General features: G+C 37.2%; 1 protein-coding gene across 1 annotated transcript in view; it reads left to right on the top strand.

The window, feature by feature from the left end:
* The first annotated feature begins 4,314 nt into the window (after nt 1–4,314).
* The window catches only part of LOC127862363 (mucin-5AC-like), a 74,659-nt gene continuing 56,356 nt past the window's right edge, over nt 4,315–22,617 (top strand). The window contains exons 1-6 of the mRNA XM_052401450.1: nt 4,315–4,370; nt 9,467–9,509; nt 9,812–10,513; nt 10,778–10,897; nt 11,117–11,160; nt 22,309–22,350. Coding sequence (XP_052257410.1) covers nt 9,470–9,509; nt 9,812–10,513; nt 10,778–10,897; nt 11,117–11,160; nt 22,309–22,350 — 948 coding nt within the window. The 5' untranslated portion in view covers nt 4,315–4,370; nt 9,467–9,469. The remainder of the gene's footprint in view (nt 4,371–9,466; nt 9,510–9,811; nt 10,514–10,777; nt 10,898–11,116; nt 11,161–22,308; nt 22,351–22,617) is intronic.

The raw sequence follows: 22,617 nt of genomic DNA, 5'->3' as shown, positions 1-22,617 counted from the left end.
CATCATCCAGATTTTTGAAAATAATGTCTATTTTTGTGTTAAAATCGCTTTGTATTTTGATTGATTTTGTCGATGGTATGAGATTTTGCTGCACAAAAATGGTAGCAGTTTGAAGGAAAACCACCCTTTTAAGCAAATATGTAAACATTTTCAATGTGGCACTCTTTGTTTAGTCAAATTTTAGTTCAATGCTAGGGGTCCCACATTTTTCAAACTGAAGCCTCTACATGAACCTTAACACAAGTTACATCACGTGAAAAAACAATAATCCGCCATTGCACACGATACGATTATACAAGATCAAGGAATAGATCGTGTTTGTAAATAATTGTAAATAATTTATACGAGACACAAATTACAAAAAAATACATTAAAACAAAAACATCAATAGTATATGACACGCATCGGGATTAACTAACGCATCGAGTTTCATCAGATCGTATATTGTACTTTTAAGAGGTCGTATTCGTGGATAACTAAAATTAAAATTGTGTGCCAGTCTCGTCTACTCACTTCTCATACAAATACAATGCTTTTGTATAACTATGTATTTGCTCAATATTTGAATATATTTAAATCTCGTAATATAAAAAAAATAGAAAAAGAAAACAAAAAAATATTATATTATATATTAGCAGTTGTACATAGAAATAAGAAGTGTTACATTGATTCATTGATAAAGCGTTCAAATTTTTTTGGGGGAGCTTATAGTCGCCGCTTCGTCTGTCCGTGTGTCCGTCCGTCCGTGCACAATTTTTGTCCGGGCTATTTCTCAGCAATTAATGACCGGAATTCAATGAAACTTTATGGGAAGCTTTACTACCAAAAGGAGATGTGCATATTATCAGCGGGTTCTGGTCGGATGATTTTTCACAGAGTTATGACCCTTTAAAATTTTCCATTAACTGTACATATAGTGCAATTCTTGTCCCCCCAACTACTGACTGGAATTCAATGAAGCTTTATGGGAAGTTTAACTACCTTGAGGAGATGCGCATGTTATTTGTGGGTTCTGGTTAGATGATTTATTTAGAGAGTTATGTCCCTTTGAAATTTTTAAGTTGCTAAACCATCCATCATGTTTTTTGTCCAAAGTTATGCCCCTCACGACGTTTCCTTTTATCTGAATATATAGTGCAATATTGTGACCAAAAAACCTTTGGGGAGCATCACCCGTCTCCGACAGTTTCTTGTTTTAATTATATTAGAATTATAATTTCTTATGTTTTGAATGTTTATTCAATTGACAAAACCAGGTATGATACATTTAGCAAAAACATTTCTATCATATTGACGCGTGTGCGCAGCGGGTAATCAGATTGCCCGCTGCGGGTATTCAGATTATCACCTTCAATCGGAGGCGATTTAATTAACACCCCGCAAATAACATAACAGGAATAACATCTTCAATCAGTTGTGTTGTAATTAAAACTCCGCTGATAGCTTACCTGTGTATTCCGTTGATATTTCTATAATGAAATAAATGAAACACAAATTAAATGCCCCAAGTTATATATTTCGTTGTAAGTTTTAATGGTAATCATACCTGTTTTTTTATCATTGCTAACATTTGTTATTATAATCATGATCTTGAATTATGTAACACTTTCTTTGCATTTGTATATGTAACATTGTTGTATATATATTTTTCATTTATTTTGATTCTTACTTTACTACCATGGTCATCTTTGCACATGTATTTGTAACATAGTAACTATATATTTTTTTATTCTATCTTTCTATCTTTTATTCTAATTTTACTATCTTCTTTGCATATGTATATGTAACATAAATGTATATATATTTTTTCATTTTTTATTCTATGTTTCTATCTTTTATTCTAACTTTACTACCTTCATTGCATATGTATTTGTAACATAGTTGTATATATATTTTTCAATTTTATATTCTATCTTTCTATATTTTATTCTAACTTTAATACCTTCTTTGCATATGTATATGTAACATAGTTGTATATATTATTTTTTTATTCTATCTTTCTATCTTTTATTCTAACTATACTACCTTCTTTGCATATGTAATATATTTGCATATATATTTTTTTAAATATTTGTATTCTATGTTTTTGTATTATGTACCACTTATTATGTACCATATATTTATATACACATTCCGGCAAAATGCCGGTGTATGTCCTGGATTTTTCAAATAGTATCACTTTCTATTATCATTATCTGATTTGGAATTGAGGGTAACCTTCTCATTGACAGATAAGCTTATCTAAAGCTGTGCAGTTTTATTTCAATACAAACAGCTGCAAATTTTAACTTGTTTTTATATATTTCGGAATGTTTTGGCCTATTTTTTTTTAATTTCTTGTTTAAATATTTGGGACTATTTCGGCCTTTTTGTTTTTACATTTCTTTACGAAATTCAAAATTTGGCTCTTACATGAGGTGGCCTCCACGTGGCAAGAGCTGGGCAACATATTCATTATGTTGGCAAACTACCTCATCTATATATAGAAAGACATTGAGTGCTTTTCGGTGATTCTGTGCTGTGAAAGGGGGGGCGGGGTTGTTGATAGGTTTTTGTCTGTATCACTGATTTCTACAATAAGAAAGCACTATAATGATTTTTTTGACACTTGAAGGTTGTACAGTGGGGATTTCGGTACCGGCGCGCGTCTATGTTCTTGTGTAGAATTACCGAAATCCCCGCTAAGAGGCAACGCATGCTGTCAAGAGTGCTTAATAATTAATATTAATATCAATATTTGAACATTAACATGTATGCGATGCCAAAACCCAATCATACCGATGACATATTGACCCTTTAAAGCGTATTTATGGGGGATTTTGGTACCCGGCGGGCGAATGTAGAATTACCGAAATCCCCGCTGTAAGTTGTTTTTTTCAACAGAAGTTACCAAAAGGGAGATTGTTGATAGACTTTTGTCTGTATCACTGATTTCTACAATAAGAAAGCACTATAATGATTTTTTTTGACACTTGAAGGTTTGTACAGTGGGGATTTCGGTACCGGCGCGCGTCTATGTTCTTATGTAGAATTACCGAAATCCCCGCTAAGAGGCAACGCATGCGGTCAAAAGTGCTTAATAATTAATATTAATATCAATATTTGCACATTAATATTTATGCGATGCCAAAACCAAATCATACCGATGACATTTTGACCCTTTAAGGCGTATTTATGGGGGATTTTGGTACCGGCGCGCGTCTATGTTCTTGTGTAGAATTACCAAAATCCCTGCTAAGAGGCAACGTATGCTGTCAAGAGTGCTTAACAATTAATATTTATATAATTATTTGCACATTTACAGTTATGCGATGCCAAGAAACAGTCATACCGATGACATACTGACCCTTTAAGGCGTAAATATGGGGGTTTCGGCACTTTGCGGTCGAATGTAGAATTACCGAATTCCCCGAAGTGTTTTTTTTTTCAACAGAAGTTACCAAAATGGAGATTGTTGATAGATTTTTGTTTGTATCACTGATTTCTACAATAAGAAAGCACAATTATGTTGTTTTGTTTGGACACTTGAAGGCTTGTACAGTGGGGAATTCGGTACCGGCGCGCTTCTATGTTCTTGTGTAGAATTACCGAAATCCCCGCTAAGAGGCAACGTATGCTGTCAAGAATGCTTAATAATTAATATTAATATCATTATTTGCACATTAACATGTATGCGATGCCAAAACCAAATCATACCGATGACATATTGACCCTTTAGGGCGTATTTATGGGGGAATTCGGTACTCGGCTGGCGAATGTAGAATTACCGAATTCCCCGCTAAGAGGCAACGTTTGCTGTCAAGTGTGCTTAATAATTAACATTAATATTATTTTTTTGCACGTTAACATTCAAGCGATGCCAAAAACCAATCATACAAATTACATTTTTGACCCTTTCAGATGTAAATATGGGGCATTTTGGTTCTCTGTGGGCGAATGTAGAATTACCGAAATCCCCGCTACAAGTTAATATTTTTCATAAGAAGTGGGATATGGTTAAGTTTTTGTCTCTACCGCTGCTTTCTTATATCAAAAAGCCTTCAGATGATTTTTTGACACTTTAAGGTCTTACCAGTAGGGAATTCGGTAACTGATCGTGCTTGTGCAAATATGCACTATTAATTCATACTCGGAATCCCAATAGTAATGTTTATATTTTAGTTTTTCACTATCAAACTTGGATAAAAACAATGTTTCATCAGTGATTTCAGTGTATTTTGCAATATTCTATCTTAATATCCACAGTATTTTGATAAATAATCAATATTAATGTGGATTTCGGGGGATTTCGGTTATTACGGGGATTTCGGTATTTCTACACACCCGGGAATCCCGGACATCGCCTGCTGATCGAGAGTGAAAACTTTTTGGTAATGTTGTGTTTCTTTTTTATATATGTTGTGTATTATTAATTTGTTGTATGCTCTTTTGTTTACGCCTATAAAAGAACGTTGTGTTATGTAAAAGTAAACCAAGATAAAGAAATTAGGTTTTGTTTAAACAACTTCTTCTTTCGTTTTCAATAGATGTACCATTTGTAGTGACGTAAATGAATTGTCTATTATACTTTTAAAGGTTTGTTGCTTATTTTCTTAGTTGTTGTAATATTTGTCAACGTTTTCATATACACTTAATATAAAACAGAACAGAACATGTTTTTATAACTTGCACAATGTACATCGTTAGTATAACAAAACAATCAAAGCATGATTAAGAAGACTCATGACACGTTAATTTCAGTACATTCGGTATACATTTCAGTACATACGGTATACCTGGCTTTTATTATAAAACATAGTTAATTTAATTATTATATACATATACTTTGTGTTTATTTAGATTTTTTAGGAATGTGACTTTATTTTATGAGGATGAACTTACATTTAATAATGAGTTTCGTTCATTTTATGGGTATATTATAACAAGAGAAATTGTAATTAATTTGGCCTTGTTATAAATGCCCAACATTACCAAAAATGTAAACATCGATTGGCGTTGGTTAAAGGGGTCTTTTCACAGATTTTGGCATGTTTTTAAGTTTGTAATTAAATGCTTTTTATTGATAAATGTAAACATTTGCTATAAAAAGCTCCAGTAAAAAATCAAGAATAAAGTAAAACAATGTAATCCTCAACAGGGCTCGAACCACTGACCCCTGGATTCCTGGCGTAAATAGTCTCCGACTTAGACCCCTCGACCATTCTTCAGCATACAATGGCAGATGTTTTTAATACTATATATAAGCAATCATCGTAGTTTCACAAAATCTAGCGACAACAACAGAACTCTCCAAATTATTCAACCGTTTCGTTTTGCAACGCTTTATAATTTTCAGGTTTTTTAATCCTCAAAAGATGAATATAATGGCTATATTATAGCATGGCAAATGTTCAATATTACTGTTTTCTCACAAATATCATAACTAAACGAAATTTTCCTCTAAAAAAGGACATGTAAGCTTGAAATTAAATTGATAGTCCTCTTCAATATCTATTAAATCACACAAAAACCAATCATACTGATCCCTAGCAATTCTTTTTCTACCATATCTACCAGTTTGTATATAAGTGGGTGAACCAATAGTTCTTGTCTACAAGAAAACATGCTTAGGCTGCTATGAAGTATATCTAGGTATGATTCGTGATGCAAATTATTTTTTTGGAAAAGACATCATTAGTTTACAGGAAAATATGTTTAAATAAAGGTCGTTACATATCTGGAAACGTATAAATAGCGCATCGCTGTTATAAATCGAAAGTACGGCAAAGCAGTATCGTTCTCATTCAAAGAAACAGATACGAAAGACTTAAAGGGATCGTCAACCGCGATTGACGAAAAGAGAAAAGTTCTAAAATAACCTATTTTTTTTACAATTATTAGTTTTTATTGAATATAATATCACCACTGGTATATTACATAACTATATTTTTTGTATATTCGGTAATGAAATTTCTTGATGTGAAATCGAAAGTACATCGCGAAAATAGGTGACATAACGAAATACACACTATAAATAACGCAAGTAGATTGATGATTATATATATATATATATATATATATATATATATATATATATATATATATATATAATAAGTACAATTTACTACGCATGCACATTTTGCATTCCTGGGTTTACCACGTGACGATGATGATCAATCTAATTGTGTTATTTGTAGCAAACTGGTAGTAACATGGTTCCTGTATCCAGTAAAATGTATTACCGAATATTCTGAAAATATGAAAACTTAACAACTTTTTTCAAGTAGTGTAATATACCAGTCGTGATATTTTAATCAATTAAAACGAATAATTGTAAACAAAATACGGTATTTTAGAACTTTTCACTTTTCGTCAATCGCGGTTGACGGTCCCTTTAAAAATAAATACATTGAAACGGGATGTTTATGTCCTCCAGTCTATACGGGGGACATATTGTTTTTGCCCTGTCTGTTGGTTTGTTTGTTGGTTTGTTTGTTTGCGCCAAACTTTACCATTGGCCATAACTTTTGCAATATTGAAGATGGCAACTTGATATTTGGCATTAAGTGTATCTCATTGAGCTGCACATTTTGAGTGGTGAAAGGTCAAGATCAAAGGTTAAAGGTAAAAGTTTGCAATATTGAAGATAGCAACTTTATATTTGGCATGCATGTGTATCTCATGGAACTGCACATTTTGAGTGGTCAAAGGTCAAGGTCATCCTTCAAGGTAAAAGGTCAAATATATGGGGGGACATAGTGTGTCACAAACACATCTTGTTATAACAGAAGGAACAGAAGTTTTACGTGACGAAATGTCAACTTGCATAAATACTGAAAGTACGTGAGGCAACCGTGATGCATTAATTCTTTCGAGCGCTTTCCACCAGCGTAGGTATCCCACTTCTCAACACCGTATTTTATGTTTTCACACAAAACACCGCATTTATCACATCAAAAGCTGTTGCCGCAATCACATTCTTAAGCAGCAAAAAATACGCACAATAGACGATATGACGCCAGAGGTAAGGAAAAAAAAAACGACATCGCATTTTTAATGTTTACTTTTCGCAACACGAAATGATTGTTTCGTGACCGCTTTTCTAAGGTTTAATATTGCTTTTGGGGGTAAAATACAGTTGCATTTGTAGAAAGGTGACGATTATTTAAAAATGTAGTAAAGAAGTATTTTTGTCGGGAGAAATCTTGACTGACCGTTGTTCTCAGGTTACCATGAAGTCGGGTTGGACTGTATTTTCTGTATGTTTAATTGTGCTCCCGTATTAAATAATTGTTAGATACCTTGTAATGAACAGAGGGTACCGACCTTATTCCCCATATATGCCCGAATTCGATGCATTAGTTTTAAAAATTAAAATACGCATGAACTAAAATATTGGCTTCTTGCCGACTTTATAATTTTAAATTTTTCCAAAAGAGATGGAGCCAATTCTAAGGAGATGGCGCTAATGAAAGGAGGTGGCGCCAATGCAGGATGTATTAATTAACAGTCGTGTCGCAAAGGCATAATCACATGACGTTCATTTGATAGATACTTTTATTTTTTATATTTACTTTATTTTTAAACGTACAAACGAAGGCCCAAATCTTTACAGAACATAAACACAATCTACATGTATAATGAATAAGTTGTAGTTTTTTATATATATAAATTAACGACTCAATTTAGAAGTCACCAAACCTGAATAAACCATAGTGTACGATATATACCAACAATTTTTAATACTCAATAAAACCAATAACTAAATTCTCAACATTATCAAAATAGTTCATCGACGGCAATTTTTGTATACAGTATGATCATTTACGAAATAAATATACGATAATACGTCTTCTTGAAACGATAAACCAAAATTCTTAATTTACTTAAAGGCCAAGGTCCAAGAATCTGTTGTTTTTCCCATTGATTTGCTTTTTTAGATTTTTACCATGCAACAACTAATAAAGGTTATCACGTTTTAAATAGATTGACAACGTATGTTTCTGTACATTTTTGGATGAATTTGTCTTCGTTGAATCGCACTACATTGGTCGATTTTTTTTTCAATAATGCGAAATATGTTGAAAAAACATTTAAAACGTCGCCCTGTATAATTATCCGCTAAATTTCAAAACATCCGGTCCGCCTCGGAGGAGCATTGGCTCATTTATTAATGCATATAAAAAGAGGTGGTGCCTTGAATTTCGGATTTGTACATTTTCAGCAAATGGGCATTCCGATGAATTGCGCCAAAGCTTTTAAACAGGTCAACACAAATAACATAAAGTCGTTTATTTTGATTGAGATATTTTTGAATGACCGACACGAGTATAAAAACAGCACCAACGGTTGATATTCCTTTCCGTAATCCGAGCTGAGCGTCAGAGATATTATTATTTTCGTTACAATAAGATCCAACGCAATTGTGAATAACAGTGGTAAAGAGCTTAGACAAAGAGCTTACAAGTGTTACACCTCGGTAGTTACTAGCAATTTTTGTATGTGTATGTATAGATACAATTACCCCCTCTGTCCATTTATAAGGGAAAATACCCCGTGTTTAAAATAGCATTAAATATATCATACAAATGTGATCATAAAATATCCACGCTTTCCATAAAATACGCATTAAACAGAGTATCATAGCCACATTCGTTACATGATTTCAAAAACTGCATTTAACATTTCGTCAAGTTTATCAAGTTTCGGAAACGGGACAGTTATTAAAAGCATGTGAGCGACAAAATGGCTCCGGCTCGTCATTTGGACATTGCGAAAAATCATCATAACTTAGTGTAGAGATATAGTTATAAAAATCACCATTAATAATGCTGTTATTCTTTTTATTCTTATACTGTTTAAAATGCTTCCAAAAATCCATAGGTTTAGTGTGCTTTAATTTCGATAATTTGCAAAGTTTATTATTTATGTTAAAAATATTGTACGTTGGGATGTTAAAAAAATCTGAAGAAATTGAGCGATTAATAGCCAGGTATTTCAACGACACTAGGGTCGGAATTCCAAGTTTTGTACTTAAAAATTATGTCATGTTTAGTAAAAATATTTTATCATATCTACGCTGCCTCGTTGACAAGCAGTTAGCCTGTGCACGTTATATGATATTATCCATTCGCATTCCTAGTCCCGAACTGGCTTCCCGTCGACAAAGAGCGTGTCGTACGCAATCTACGCTGTTTTTCCTTTGCTGCGGGTCTCCTTCATACGTCGAACCACCATTCGGCGTTTATATTGCTTCAACCGATAAACTTAAATTCTGACTTCCCCCTGATTTCCTTCCTCTATGTCCGTGCAGTGCATACGTGTACTTCATGTAGTTTATTAATACAAAAATACTCGCTACTTAGCACTATACATATTGGCTTTATTCACACAGTACATAACGTTTTGTTGTATTATAATAATATATATATATACTCGTTTTACTATCATTTATTACTTAACAAATTTAATTATTATCGCATTTCAGATCATGTTGCCTCTGCGTGCAATTGCAGTAATCCTTATGCCAGGTATGAATACGTTTAAAATGTAATAAACAGAGCACAACTACTATGAAAATTTTATAATTTGAAAACATAAATTTATAAGCTGGTAAGAGACAGTTAAATATCAATAGTTGACAAATTATGCAACACAATGCACAACGTTGGATACTTAATTTTACTTTATTTTCGAAATTAGTTAAAAGATATAAACCTGTTTTTAGGAGAAGTACCGGTTATGATGTTTTACTCTCAAATATTAGTTTGATATTCATCATTGTAAACATGCTAATTACTCATTCATTTATCTATTATTGATATTATTGCAGTTCTCCTGGGAAGTCAGGGGAATATATTGCTTGGAAAATGGAATGAGACAGTGATTGAGTGTTCGTCAAACACAGAATTCACGTTCAAATTTAAAAGTTGGCGATCAAACAATTCTATAGCAATTGCACAGTGTGACGTAGCGCTGAAATCATGTCAATTGATGGATACTGTCCTAAAACATAAATACAACATTTCTTTCACTGGCCGAGGTGGAATTTTGTATATTATCAGTCGAGAAAACGTTACATCCGGAACATACACGTGCAGTGAAACATACAAGCCTGATATTTTTGCCAGCATAAACAGTGCATCTTTAGATGGGGTTTTAAGTAACCGTTCCGCACAAGCCGTGTTTGGTAAAGCGACACCAGTGTCAATAGAATGTTCTTCAGAATCTGACATCACATTCAGATACAGCAGAAGAAACACATATGCATCAAGATCAATTGCCGAGTGTGACCTTACAATACAGTCTTGTCATATTTTAGAAACGGAAACTGAAAACAAGTATTACGTTTCATACACGGGGCGTGGGGGAATTCTGCGCATTAACAATTTAGACGACAGAACAATAGGGACGTACACCTGTTGTGAAACATACAATCACAACAATTGTATCAGTACTGACGTTAATATTTATAATATGGACGAATTACATAACGCTTCAGATGGTGTTCACTTTATTGAGAACAACACGATAGGTATATCAGAGTTATTTTGTGTTTCGTTCTCATCAATACTCAGTTGTTGTTTTTTTTTCATTAATTTTACAGAAAACATCTAAATAGAACACTTTAATGAACATCCTTAATGCTAGAATTTATTATAGTATTATTTCTATGTAAACATGCATTCTGCGAGTGAGGTAGATCATGAGATCGTGCTCGTTTTTCGTAATATTTGTCTGTTTTGTATGTATTATACCTTTATTTAAAAAAAGCGATAATATGTCATTTTTGTTTTAGCACAATCTTCTGATGAATACAACAAAGACGAAGGAACAAATATATTGACTATAGTTCTTCCAATATGTGCTGTCCCGATAGTCGTCATAGGCATATGCGGGATCATACATCTCGTGCAAAGTACGTACATGTGTCTCTAATAATGACAACATTTATTCGCAAAAATAGTTTTGTAATAAAATGAATAAATTATCCAACATTATTTTTATTCATTTTCTTTTTTCATCAACAATTTGATTATTATATAGTTATATACAGGTCATGTGTTTGTTTAACAAATTGTGATCCTTAATTTAGAGTTTACTCTCGATAAATGTATGTGTTTTCTTTCATTTCCAGAAAGAAACAGTAGTAATGAGGGTAATCATTATCCGGCTCTCTCAGTAAGTGTTTGTGTTTAAAAACAAGCCTATTGTCTATACTCATCATCATTATACTAGCACAAAAATTATGTAAGTGACAATTATGAAATCAAATATACAAGGTCTACTTTAAATTGTTTACAGTTCAAATGAGATTAATTTTATCTGTGAGATCAGTGTGTGGAAGTTTTTTGATAAAACGTCAACGACCGTTGTCTTCTTGTGCATATTTTCAGTCATTTCACAAGAAACGAACACGTACGGAATAGAAAAGTATTTCTTTAACGCTGAATTAGTATTTTCTATGAAAATAAGTGAAAATGTGGTTATTGACGGAATATTATACATTTTTTGCAAATAAATGGTATACAAGATTTAAACATTATCTTTAATTCAACAGTTGCTTGAAAATAAACCCAATAAGTGTTTACGGGAGGGAATATTCTGCAGTACATGCATGATGCTTAATGACAATTGCATTTTGCTTCATTACAACTGAATTTTCACAGAGTGCATCTCCATGCTGGTAAATGCAAAAGGCTCATTTGATATACCGTTGCATACATGTACAAAGATACAGACGCATCGGTGCTTTTTACATCATTTGGTTGTATACACTTCACATGTGTAATTTCTTGATGCATGACCCTACTTACTCAGGTAAATGCTTTTAAAAAGGAACGTTCGACAAGATGTAATCAAATAGCACTTACAATGTTGCAAGACAAAAACAGCATAATCAAATGCTACTTGGTCATTTGTAATACCTGTTTCCTGTGACAGTTCTGACGGTATTGGCTCTGATTGAAAACAGAACTTCATTTTAAGTAAAAAGTCGTTATTAATAATTTCATAATTTCTTCTTTTGCGTGTTAAAATTAGCGCTTTGATAAGCAATTGAAAACTGAGTGAATATGCAACCACTTAACCTTAAAACTAATTACAAAATTTTATATTTTCTTTGCAACAACTGTTTTAACTCTAAATTTGATTTACTTGCAAACGAAAGTAGCCGTTGCTCTTGAACACGGCTTGGCAGTAATAATATCCAATCAACAACAATTAACAACGACGCTTTGACAAATGTAAATACATGAAAAATACTTATCATTCTGATTGTATTGGAATTAGTTTGAAGGGGTAAGATGTTGCATATGCATGCATTATGTGACATGCCTTTTTAAGGGAATAGGACGCGAGCTATCGATTAAGCAAGTTTAAACCTTTAAAAATATATTGAAAGTACTCAGCCCCTAATATTGTCAGCTCCCTTTTTTTCGACAATAAGAATAGTGCAGTGTAACCACAACAGTAAGGTTCAATATTTGAGCGTACATAAATAACAACGTTGAAAACGCCGAAAGCAAAACTTATTCAAAATCATGGAGGATTTATACATTACAAATGCAATTCCTTATGGCAATAAGTAAGTTTTCAATCCTTATCGTCTTTCTGAGTTGTTTTAAAAACAACGATAGTGGATCCATTGTGGCTGGAATGTTATTCAGGTAAATTTTGCATAATTTCGCGAGCTGTCAAATTGTGTTCCTGCATCATGTAATGTCTAGAAAGCATCTTTCGTCATATACTAAATTGTGTCTGTGCTTTATCAGTTAAATCGCCTTCATGTTACTATATTAATGAAATAATATTTTTTCTTCTGAAATTAAATGCATGGAACACTTGTTTTCTCTTGCAACAATATTCAACTTTCTAAAGTAAACCTAGTGGATAACTTAATATGACACTGTATAGGGCCTGGAAATGGGAATACTTACTAGTCCTCAAAAGCACGTCCTGCCTCGTCTAAGTCTAGATAGAAAGAGACCGTGGAAAGCAATTTGTATTCCCCACTTCCGCAAGAGTGAGGGTAAAACCCGTACTTACCATACCCGCACGTACCGTACTGGATACGTCACAACACTCCCCAAACTTTATGAAAAAGGACCTTACCAAGACTGGGGGTTATGTGCATGAGGGGGTCAGCAACTACAAGTTGCTCCACAGAGATGGTCCCTCTACCAGATGCGGGTTCTCACAAGTACTGCTTTTCACTACCTTAGTCCGTGGTCAGGATTTTCCCAATTAGAGCTCTTAGCCCTACTTCTGGCCGTCTTTGTCGCAACTGCTTGGATTTTGTTGCTTTTCAGTTATGAGCCACAGACCCAATGACTTCTACTTTACTGGATTGGATAAGTACCCAGCGAGTTATAAACCCAGCTGGAAACCAATATATGAAGTGTTTTCTTGGAGAAGGCTTAATTCCTCACGCCGTAAGTATCCAACGAGTTATAAACCCAGCTGGAACCCGCTAGATGAGGACCAGTGAGCTAAAAGCCCGACTGATCTCTACTGGGACTGGTGCAGATGTTTTCCATTGGCCACGGAGATTTCCAACACATGTTCCACAGTAGTTCCTCGAAGTGCTGCCATCGCCTCGGCCACTGTGGATATCTGGCTGGGTGACGATACTCTGGATCCAGGTGCTGGAAAATAAGGAGCATCCGTCTCCAGGAGAAGGCGACTATCTTCAACATTTTGTAGTGCCGCGATCTGGTCCGAACCTTGTTGGTGAACCCAAAGTATGTCCCTGGGAACCTCTCTAGCCACCGATCCTGGACATACCTGTAGCCAGTGAAACAATGCAGATGTATCGGATGATGCGTCCGAACATACCTCTTCAGGACATGGAGGAGCAAGAGAAACGCTTCTGTACCGCAATCCCCCTCCATTCCACGGCAGTAAATCACCAGCACATGTCTATCTTCCAAGAACGGCAACATCTTCTCCAACATCTCGACTTGATATGCCCAGTACTTCATGGGCTCTGAGTGATCAAGTCCAACCTCCCCAAAAACCGCCACGCGAGGATTAGCGAACAGGTTCTGGAACCTTCCCACTGCCTGATTAACCCGAACAACGCTAAAACGCGCATGACGTGGATGGATGCCCACCCCAACGGAGATGTATTGCGGCAGATCACTCAGGTGCTGATCCGTCGGGTAGGTTTCTGGGTCACAGTAGATAGAGACGCCCCCTACAAGGGATGATCGCCTACACTCCTCTACCGGAACTGCATCCATCATGTCCTTCATTCCCCCTTGCTGAAGCTGTAACCTGTGCAGTGTCCTGTCAATGTGGAAATGGGCGTCAAACGCTTCCGGATACTTAGGCTGGATTGGTATGGCCTCGGCAACTGACTGTGTATCTTCAGGGGCCTGGAAGTTAAGTACCCAATAGGCCCTCTCTTCCTCTGATAAACTAGCTGCAAGGAGTAACAATACCTTCCAATGCAGTAGCGCACCCACGGAGTTGCACGGTACCAATGTTACTTTTCCCGGAATAGGCTCATGAAGGAATTTACAAAACTCCTTCATAGCTGCCTCCTGCCGCTCCGAGATTGATGTGTTGTCTAGTGTGCTCAGCATCTTCTGCCCCACAACAAACGCCACCAGCTCATCCAGCGTGACTGGTTTTCCTAAAAGCCATCTTCCAACCTGACTTAGTGCACTCCTCCTCCCTCTGAGTACTCGCTCATCAGTAGGATCCAGCGTTTCGCTGAATATGGAAGGGATGTGCTCAATAAAAGCATGAGCTTTTAAATACTTCGCCATCTCCATACAACCCGGCACCCAGCATGTCTTTTCCATCCCGCGATTCCTACGTTTCTTCTCCCCCTCCCGGCGCTCTTCAGCCTTCTCTTTGGCGTGGGCAAGGAGATCGCAGGTCTTAACCCTTTTAAGCACTGGCATGGAAATTACCAACTCTTCTCCCTTTCCAACCGGAAAACTCCTTTTCAAAATCCCCACTGGGTACTCCGGGTTCTTGATCTTTACCGTACGAGCAGGCTCCACATCACGATGACTATAAATCTTCGGACGTGAGTCCGCCCACTCGACACGATGAGGCCGATCCTCAGATGAGCTATAAGCCCGTTCTGACCTTGCGCCTGTCTGGAGTGATGTCCGTACAGAGTACTCCGGGTTCTTCATCGGTACATGGCGAACGGGCTCCTCCACATCGCGACGACTATAGGTCTTCGGACGCGCACCCGCCAACTGGACTCGATACCGGTCCTCAAAAGAGCTAGAAGCCCCTTCTGAACTTGCCACTTTCTCTTTATGGAGAGTTGACATTCCTGAAACATCCAGGGTGGAGCTACAAGCCCTCACCACTGTTGTGTCCTGCAATTCAGAAGTGAGGTCCTCGGTTGGACTACCAGTCACAACCGTGCCGTCAACTTCCATGGGCTGGGCCTCTGTAGGGAGATCCGCGGTTGGACTACAAGTCACCACCATTTCCTCTTCCATGGGCTTGGCTTCCGTACTTGTGGGAGCTTTCCTTATTTCAGGAGTATGAGGGGCAGATTTCAGGAGTCGAGGTGACCTACGAGGACTTCCTGTACTGTTACTTTTTACTGGTGAGGCCAACAACTTTTCCTCATCCACATCCTCATAGTCCAGGACTTCATCCTCCCCCACTGCCTGTAACAAGTCTGATCCTGTTGGGTATCGGATGTCCCTCTGTCCCCTAGTTGTATCATATTCCTGTTGTTTGGGTGGAGGTAATGTTGGGAGCTTCCATACGTTAGAACTTATCCAATCACGGTCGACCAGCTGGTACATCTCTAGTGACTGTGCAGTTTCCTTCAACCAAGCGGTGTTAGGCTTTACGTTCCGCCGTCCAGGCTTGTTTGACTGAGATTTTACCAGAGCTACCATCCGGCTGACCACTCCCAACATACGCTCCACTTCCTTTTTGCCCCCACAACAACTTGCACACAATGCCAGTTTCTTGATAAACTCTCCTGCCGGTCTATACACCTGACCACGACTAAGGTAGTCTTCAGCTACCAACAGAAAATCTTTAGTGGATTTAGCTGATGCCATATCTGCTGATAGAATCTGAAAAAGAAATTCTAAATTAGCATCTTAACATTTTTGTTTACAGGCCCTGCACTAGTATTTATCTATTTCAAGCGCCTCTGTCGCCGTTACATTGACACATGGTCCATGATACCACTCCTCACAGAAATCACACTGAATCATGAATCTACCGCTATACGACTTCCTGCAAACACAGTACTCTTTATTATCCTCTTCACTTTCTTGTTCTGGAGTTCCGGATGTCTCTTCCCTTTTAATTTTGGCAATCCATTCTGGGAGACTCCGATCCCTACATGGCATCATCCTATCGTGGTTTACTATCGATACAGAATTGCGCAAGCGTACCTGATACAGGTAAGCCGACAACTTGTTAACGATAACCGCTGGTCCTTTCCAAGGTGAACACAACTTACGAGCCTTGCCCTTCAGAGTTGCCGTATCTAAAAGATATATTACATCTCCTTCCGAATATGGGCGCTGTAAGATCCGTAGATCATAATAGTGTTTCATGCGTTTCTGAGAAGTCTCCAATGTGGACCTAGCTGACGCAGGAGTTTCCTTCATGGTTTTAACCAAATCTGCCACGTTAGTTTCACAATCCTCATGTTTATCATGCACATTTGGAAACATGAGTTGTGCTGGGGTAGTAACTTCTCGGCCCAACATGAGCATATTTGGGGTAAAACCAGTACTCCTGTTAACTGGGGCTCTAATTGCTCTAGCTATCTGTTGCACATGCAGATCCCATTTCATTTGAGATTTCCCCAAAAAACACCTCACAGCATCCATCAATGTCCTGTTAAAGCGTTCCACTTGTCCATTTGCAGAAGGCCTATAAGGTGTAGTTCTTGCCTTATGGATATGAAGTGCATTACACAATGCTTCGAACAGTTTACTTTCAAAATTACGCCCTTGATCAGAGAACAACTGTAAAGGGAACCCAAATCGAGAGAAAAACTCGTCGACTGCTGCCCGTGCAGTTATTTCCGCTTTCTGTGAGGGCAGTGGTATGCATTCCACCCATTTCTTACCCAAAAGAACTTTTCCTTCAACTTTGCTTTAGTTCTAGCCACACCTTGATGACCTGATGATGGTATATCGTGATGCCACACCAACGTTTGTTCTTGAAGGCTGTTGTGTACCAATAGTTCCAGATCTTTACTGCTCATTTTCTGTTTAAACAACACACCATCCGATAGCTGGAACAGTTCTTTATTCACCCAGTAGTACTTGGCTTCTGGACTGGCGAGGAATAAAAATCCTTCATCAGGCTCTTTGCCCTTTAACAGCCACTCGATAATAATGGTCAAATCTTTATCCTTGCTCTGCTCAACCTGTAGTTCTTCCAGGGTAAAACCCCAACACGTAGGTATTTCTGCAGTACTTTCTTGCATCACCTTTACATTACACACTTTGATGCACTGATCACTCACGTTGATGATATCAAAATGAGCATCACTCAATCCTAAATCCTCACTATGGACTAAAACATTGTCTTTTACTTGCGCACTGAAACTGGAACTTGTACTTTATACAGTTTCCACCAAAACCTTTTTCACCTGGTTATTAACTGCATCATCCGCATTTTCAGTGAAACTACCCCATTGCTCATCCGCAAGTTTGCAGTAATGACAACCCCCACATGGCAAGTGCTCTGGACAAATACCCGCTACGTAAAACGAACAGGGAACCAGATCATCAGGCCTTCTGTCTAAATAAACTGTCTGCATTACCGTGTTTCTTACCCGGCCGATGTTGAATAACCATGTGGTATTGGGACAACTCTTCAATCCATCTAGCCAACTGTCCTTGGGGATCCTTGAACTTCAGTAACCACGTCAGACTGGAATGATCTGTTCGCACTGTAAACATTTGCCCCAGCAAATAATACCGAAAATGACTGGTAAATCTTACAATGCTCAATAGTTTCTTTCTGGTTGTGCAATACTTTCGCTGTTCTGGGGTTAAAGACAGACTGCTATAAGCAATAACTCTTTCTCTCCCGTTTTGCAACTGGATAAGTTCAGCACGAATGGCCACGTCTGAAGCATCTGTATCCAAAATAAATGGATCTTTACTGTTTGGAAGGCTCAATACTGACGGATGAGTAAGTGCCTTCTTTAATGCCTCAAAAGCCTCTTGTTCTTCCTCATACCACCAAAATTTATTCTTTCCTGTTAAATTGTATAAAGGCTGAGCCAATTGTGCAAAGTCCTTAACAAATGAACGATGTTAATTAGCCAATCAAGGGAACCTTTCTACATCTTTCGGTGAAACTGGAACGGGCCACTCAGCAACTGTCTGTATATCTTTTGAAGTCATCTTCAGCTGGTTACTTGTAACTGTCCGGCCCAAAAACTCCACTTCCCGTTGAAAAAGAATACATTTCCGGGGCTTCAACTTTAAACCGTGTTGTCTGAACCGACGTAAAGTGTCTACCAAGTTTCTCAAATGACTATCGAAATCTTGACCTAGGACCAGGACATCATCTAGGAACGCAAGCACCGTCTTCCGTGTAAGCCCACGCAACACCAGGTTGATAACCCGGGAAAATGTGGCGGGAGAATTGCTCATTCCAAAACCCATACGCACATGTTCAAACAACCCATATTTGGTCACAAACGCAGTCTTCTTTCGATCTTCAGGATTGACCAGAACCTGCCAATAAGCGGAATCTGCATCCAATTTTGAAAACCACAGGTTTTCCGCTAGGGTGTTTAGGCAATTCTCAATCAACGGTAATGGAAATGTATCTTTAACAGTCACATCATTCAAGGCTCTGTAGTCGATACACCACCGGACCGAACCATCTCTTTTCCGTATGAGAACTGGCGATGACGCCCAATCAGAAACAGACTCTTGAATAACGCCTGCATCTAGCATTTTTCTTAAATGCCCTTCTTCCTCATTTACAAAACAAGCCGGTGTTCGTCTCATGCGCTGCTTAATTGGCTTTGCATCTCCAGTATCGATTTTGTGGTCGATTCCCGTAAAAGTTCTCAAATCGAAATCATTTTGTGCAAAGACATCTTGATATTCCGATTAGCATGCATACAATTTCTGGATTTGTTCTTCATTGAGGCATGTAATGGATGACTCATAAAGGCTTTTAAGATGTTCTGGAAGGCTAGTTTTAGATTTACAATCTGTTTCTGGTGTTGGGAGCTGAGAACAAGATGTCTTCATCTCCCCTAACTGGTTCTCACTTTCTGCGGAGACATTTAACCCTGAGTTACTATAAGAAACATCATGTTCTTGTGACCCTTCAAGGTAACTAAATACCTCACAAGCCATTGTAATCAACGTGTTTTTCTTCAATGTTGCAAAAGTCTCTTTAACATTGATGAAACACACCAATGGATCCCTGTTTGCTGCCATAACTGTCTTTGGCATCAGAACGTTTAATGTCCCCAACGATTCGACAACGTAGTCACTGGGCATGGGTGCATCTAACTTACAAGGCAAGCGTACCACCGAATAAGGTGGGACCACTACTCTCTTTTTCAACATCACTCTAGCCAACGTCGGCTTCCTTCTTTGAAACTAGAGCTAACTGGTATTTTTTCCCCATCCAGTATCAACGTGTCTGATTGCATATCTAACAATACTCCAAGATAATGCAAAATGTCATGCCCTAAAAGCATTTCATCGACGATTGGAGCCACATAAATTCTTTCTTTGAAGCAACGGCTGCCCAATTTCATACTTATAGGTGCTGTTATGAACCCTTTAAGAGCCGTTTCTGCGTCAGCCATCTGCATTACTATATCTTGGACCATTTTCGGAACTTTCTTCAACTTATCATACATTCTTGAAGAAAGAATCGTAATTTCTGCCCCCGAATCCAACTTTGCATTCAGTAATAAATCACCCACCGTGATTTGCACTACAGAAGAACCTGCCTGTACCCGGCATATCTTTATTGAGTCACTTGGCCCTCCGGAGCTTGTCCCCTGCTCAGTGGACTCCTTATCTTTACCGTCATCACTTTGACTCAAACTTGACTGTACTTCCTGTTGACTCAATGTTTCCTTCTGCATTTGCTCTTTCCGTGTAGGCGAGCCACAGGCCCCACCTACAGGAATTCTTACTGAAACTGGCGGAGTATACTGTGAGCTATTCTGACTACTCCCCTTTTCCCAATTGATGTCTTAAGCAGTGAATGCAAGTGTGTGAGTTATAAAGTAAACCTAGTGGATAACTTAATATGACACTGTATAGGGCCTGGGAATGGGAATACTTACTAGTCCTCAAAAGCACGTCCTGCCTCGTCTAAGTCTAGATAGAAAGAGACCGTGGAAAGCAATTTGTATACCCCACTTCCGTAAGAGTGAGGGTAAAACCCGTACTTACCATACCCGCCCGTACCGTACTGGATACGTCACAACATTTCATTTTTAATTAACAAGATATCTCATAAAAGTTAGGCTTAACTGAACTTTACCAGTAAGCAGTTGTTTACCACTATCGACAAAGCGGGGGTAATTCTTAAAAATATATGGGATAAAAAGGATTGTTAGGTGTTGTGCACTCAACAACGATGAAATTATACGCTTTTCAATTCTTTTGCAGGGAATAATCTAGAATTTACTATCTATGGGTCCCTGAACTCGCAGATTTTAGACCAATGAGTCCCAGGCCAAAATTAATGAGTCCACCTTGAAAAAGAATGGGTCCCAAATTTTGAAAGATACCAAGTAGTGAAGAATATATGTCTAAATCACACTAGCTCAATAACTATACTTGCATTAAACTTTTAATAATCTCAAAAACTTGTTGAAACCAAAAAAACAAATTCAGAGTTATCACTATCTTGTTTGCCTTCACATAGGCTATAACATTATCTGTTACATGAATGTAACCTGTTACAACATTTCAACTTGATTCAAATCGATGATAATATTATTGTTAACATCCGAATTGCGAGCTTGATAATATTATTGTTTACGTCCGAATGGCGAGCCGTTGACCTACCGTTGTTAAAGTTTAGATTTGTTTGTTTTGGATTTAGCTTCAACACCTTATTTCGGAGGCATTTTTTCTGTATTTTTTATGACTAAGTTACTCAAAGTTAAAGCAGGGTTTCATCCGGGGACTCTAGAAAATGTCATAACATATTCTATTTAAAAGGTCGATTCTAATTGGTTCGTATTATACGCAAACGGCTCGACTAGAACCAATCAAAAAACTTGTTGGAGTCTTCAAGCCTCATTCGGTTAAACTCTGCGTACATTGCTACACGTTTGACTCGTACACAAGATGGTTCGTACTTCGCGTATGCGTTAACGGATACAGTTCAGCAATGTGTCCGAGTGGACGCACATATTTCAAAACGATGCGTCTTTTTCAATATTTGTGCGTCATAGACGCGGGACGCACATGTAGATTATTCCCTGCTTTTGTATGTACCGGTAAAGTTCAATCATCCCAAAAGTTATTTTGCTGTACATAACATTTTTAAAGCATTTTGGATAAGATATAAACAGGGGAAAAGTTGTATAGAACAGAAATTTTGCTATTTTTCAAAACTTCATACTTAATTTAATAGCAAAAACCTGTAATTCGAAAGTGAAATTCAAGCTTTTCTTGCTGAATAATATTATAAAGTTAATTAATAAAATTGTCATTAATTAGTTGAATTCATTTTGGCTTTGTTATTGAGCTTCAGACAGCCGTATTGTCCTTCGGCCTCAGGTCTCGGGCCAATACGGCCGTCTTCAGCTCAATAACAAAGCCAATATGAATTCAACTAATTAATAACATTATAGTATAACAAAATACGCTGCAAGAAAGATTTATGAGGCCATAGATCGATCACTACATTCACTAGCAGCAAAGTAAATGCACAAAGACAAACAACGAATTAATAAAAGTAAAGACATTTACTATGAATAAACATTTCAATTTTGTAGTAAGCAAGAAAAACTTTTGAAAGCATCTCTCATTAACACAAACAGAGCGAATTTAATTATGGGACTGAAAAGTAGCATTAAGAAACATGAAGGATGAATAACTTTTAAAGCATATATAAGAAATAAAAATACATAAGTCATGGAGTATAAGGCATATGTAAATAACACAAGTATGCTATGAAGCATTATTCATGTACTGGCGATAACCCTTCTATAGTTGATAAACCTTCCCATACATAATGTAGTGTTCAATGTTTCTGTGATAAAACGAACCAGTTACCAAAACTCTCGATGTACCATTATTCGTAACTTACAATATACATGTGAAATAACCACCAGCATCTTATATATGATTTGCTTTCATTTTATAGATGCGACATGAAGAAGAGGGGAGTCCGCTTATTCGCAGTCAGGTATTTTTATTAAGGTAGTTGTATGTATAGAAGATATCTTTGGATAGGATGTCATTTGAAAGCGTTGCCATTCCAGTAAGTACACCATTAATTCCATCAGTATGCAAACCAGACATTAAAAACATACTATAGTATTTAACTACAGTTTTGCAAAGGTAACCAACTGAATCATTATGAATTATTTACCCTGAAATGAAATAGAAGGCACGGTAGTATTTTCCATAAATTATACAATTCTATCACGCAAATGGTTCAGTCTTTGAATGA

The sequence above is a fragment of the Dreissena polymorpha genome, chromosome 16, assembly GCF_020536995.1.
Source record: "Dreissena polymorpha isolate Duluth1 chromosome 16, UMN_Dpol_1.0, whole genome shotgun sequence".
Taxonomy (NCBI): domain Eukaryota; kingdom Metazoa; phylum Mollusca; class Bivalvia; order Myida; family Dreissenidae; genus Dreissena; species Dreissena polymorpha.
The sequence above is the reverse complement of the archived record's forward strand: the minus strand, read 5'-3'. Positions and strand labels throughout refer to the sequence as shown.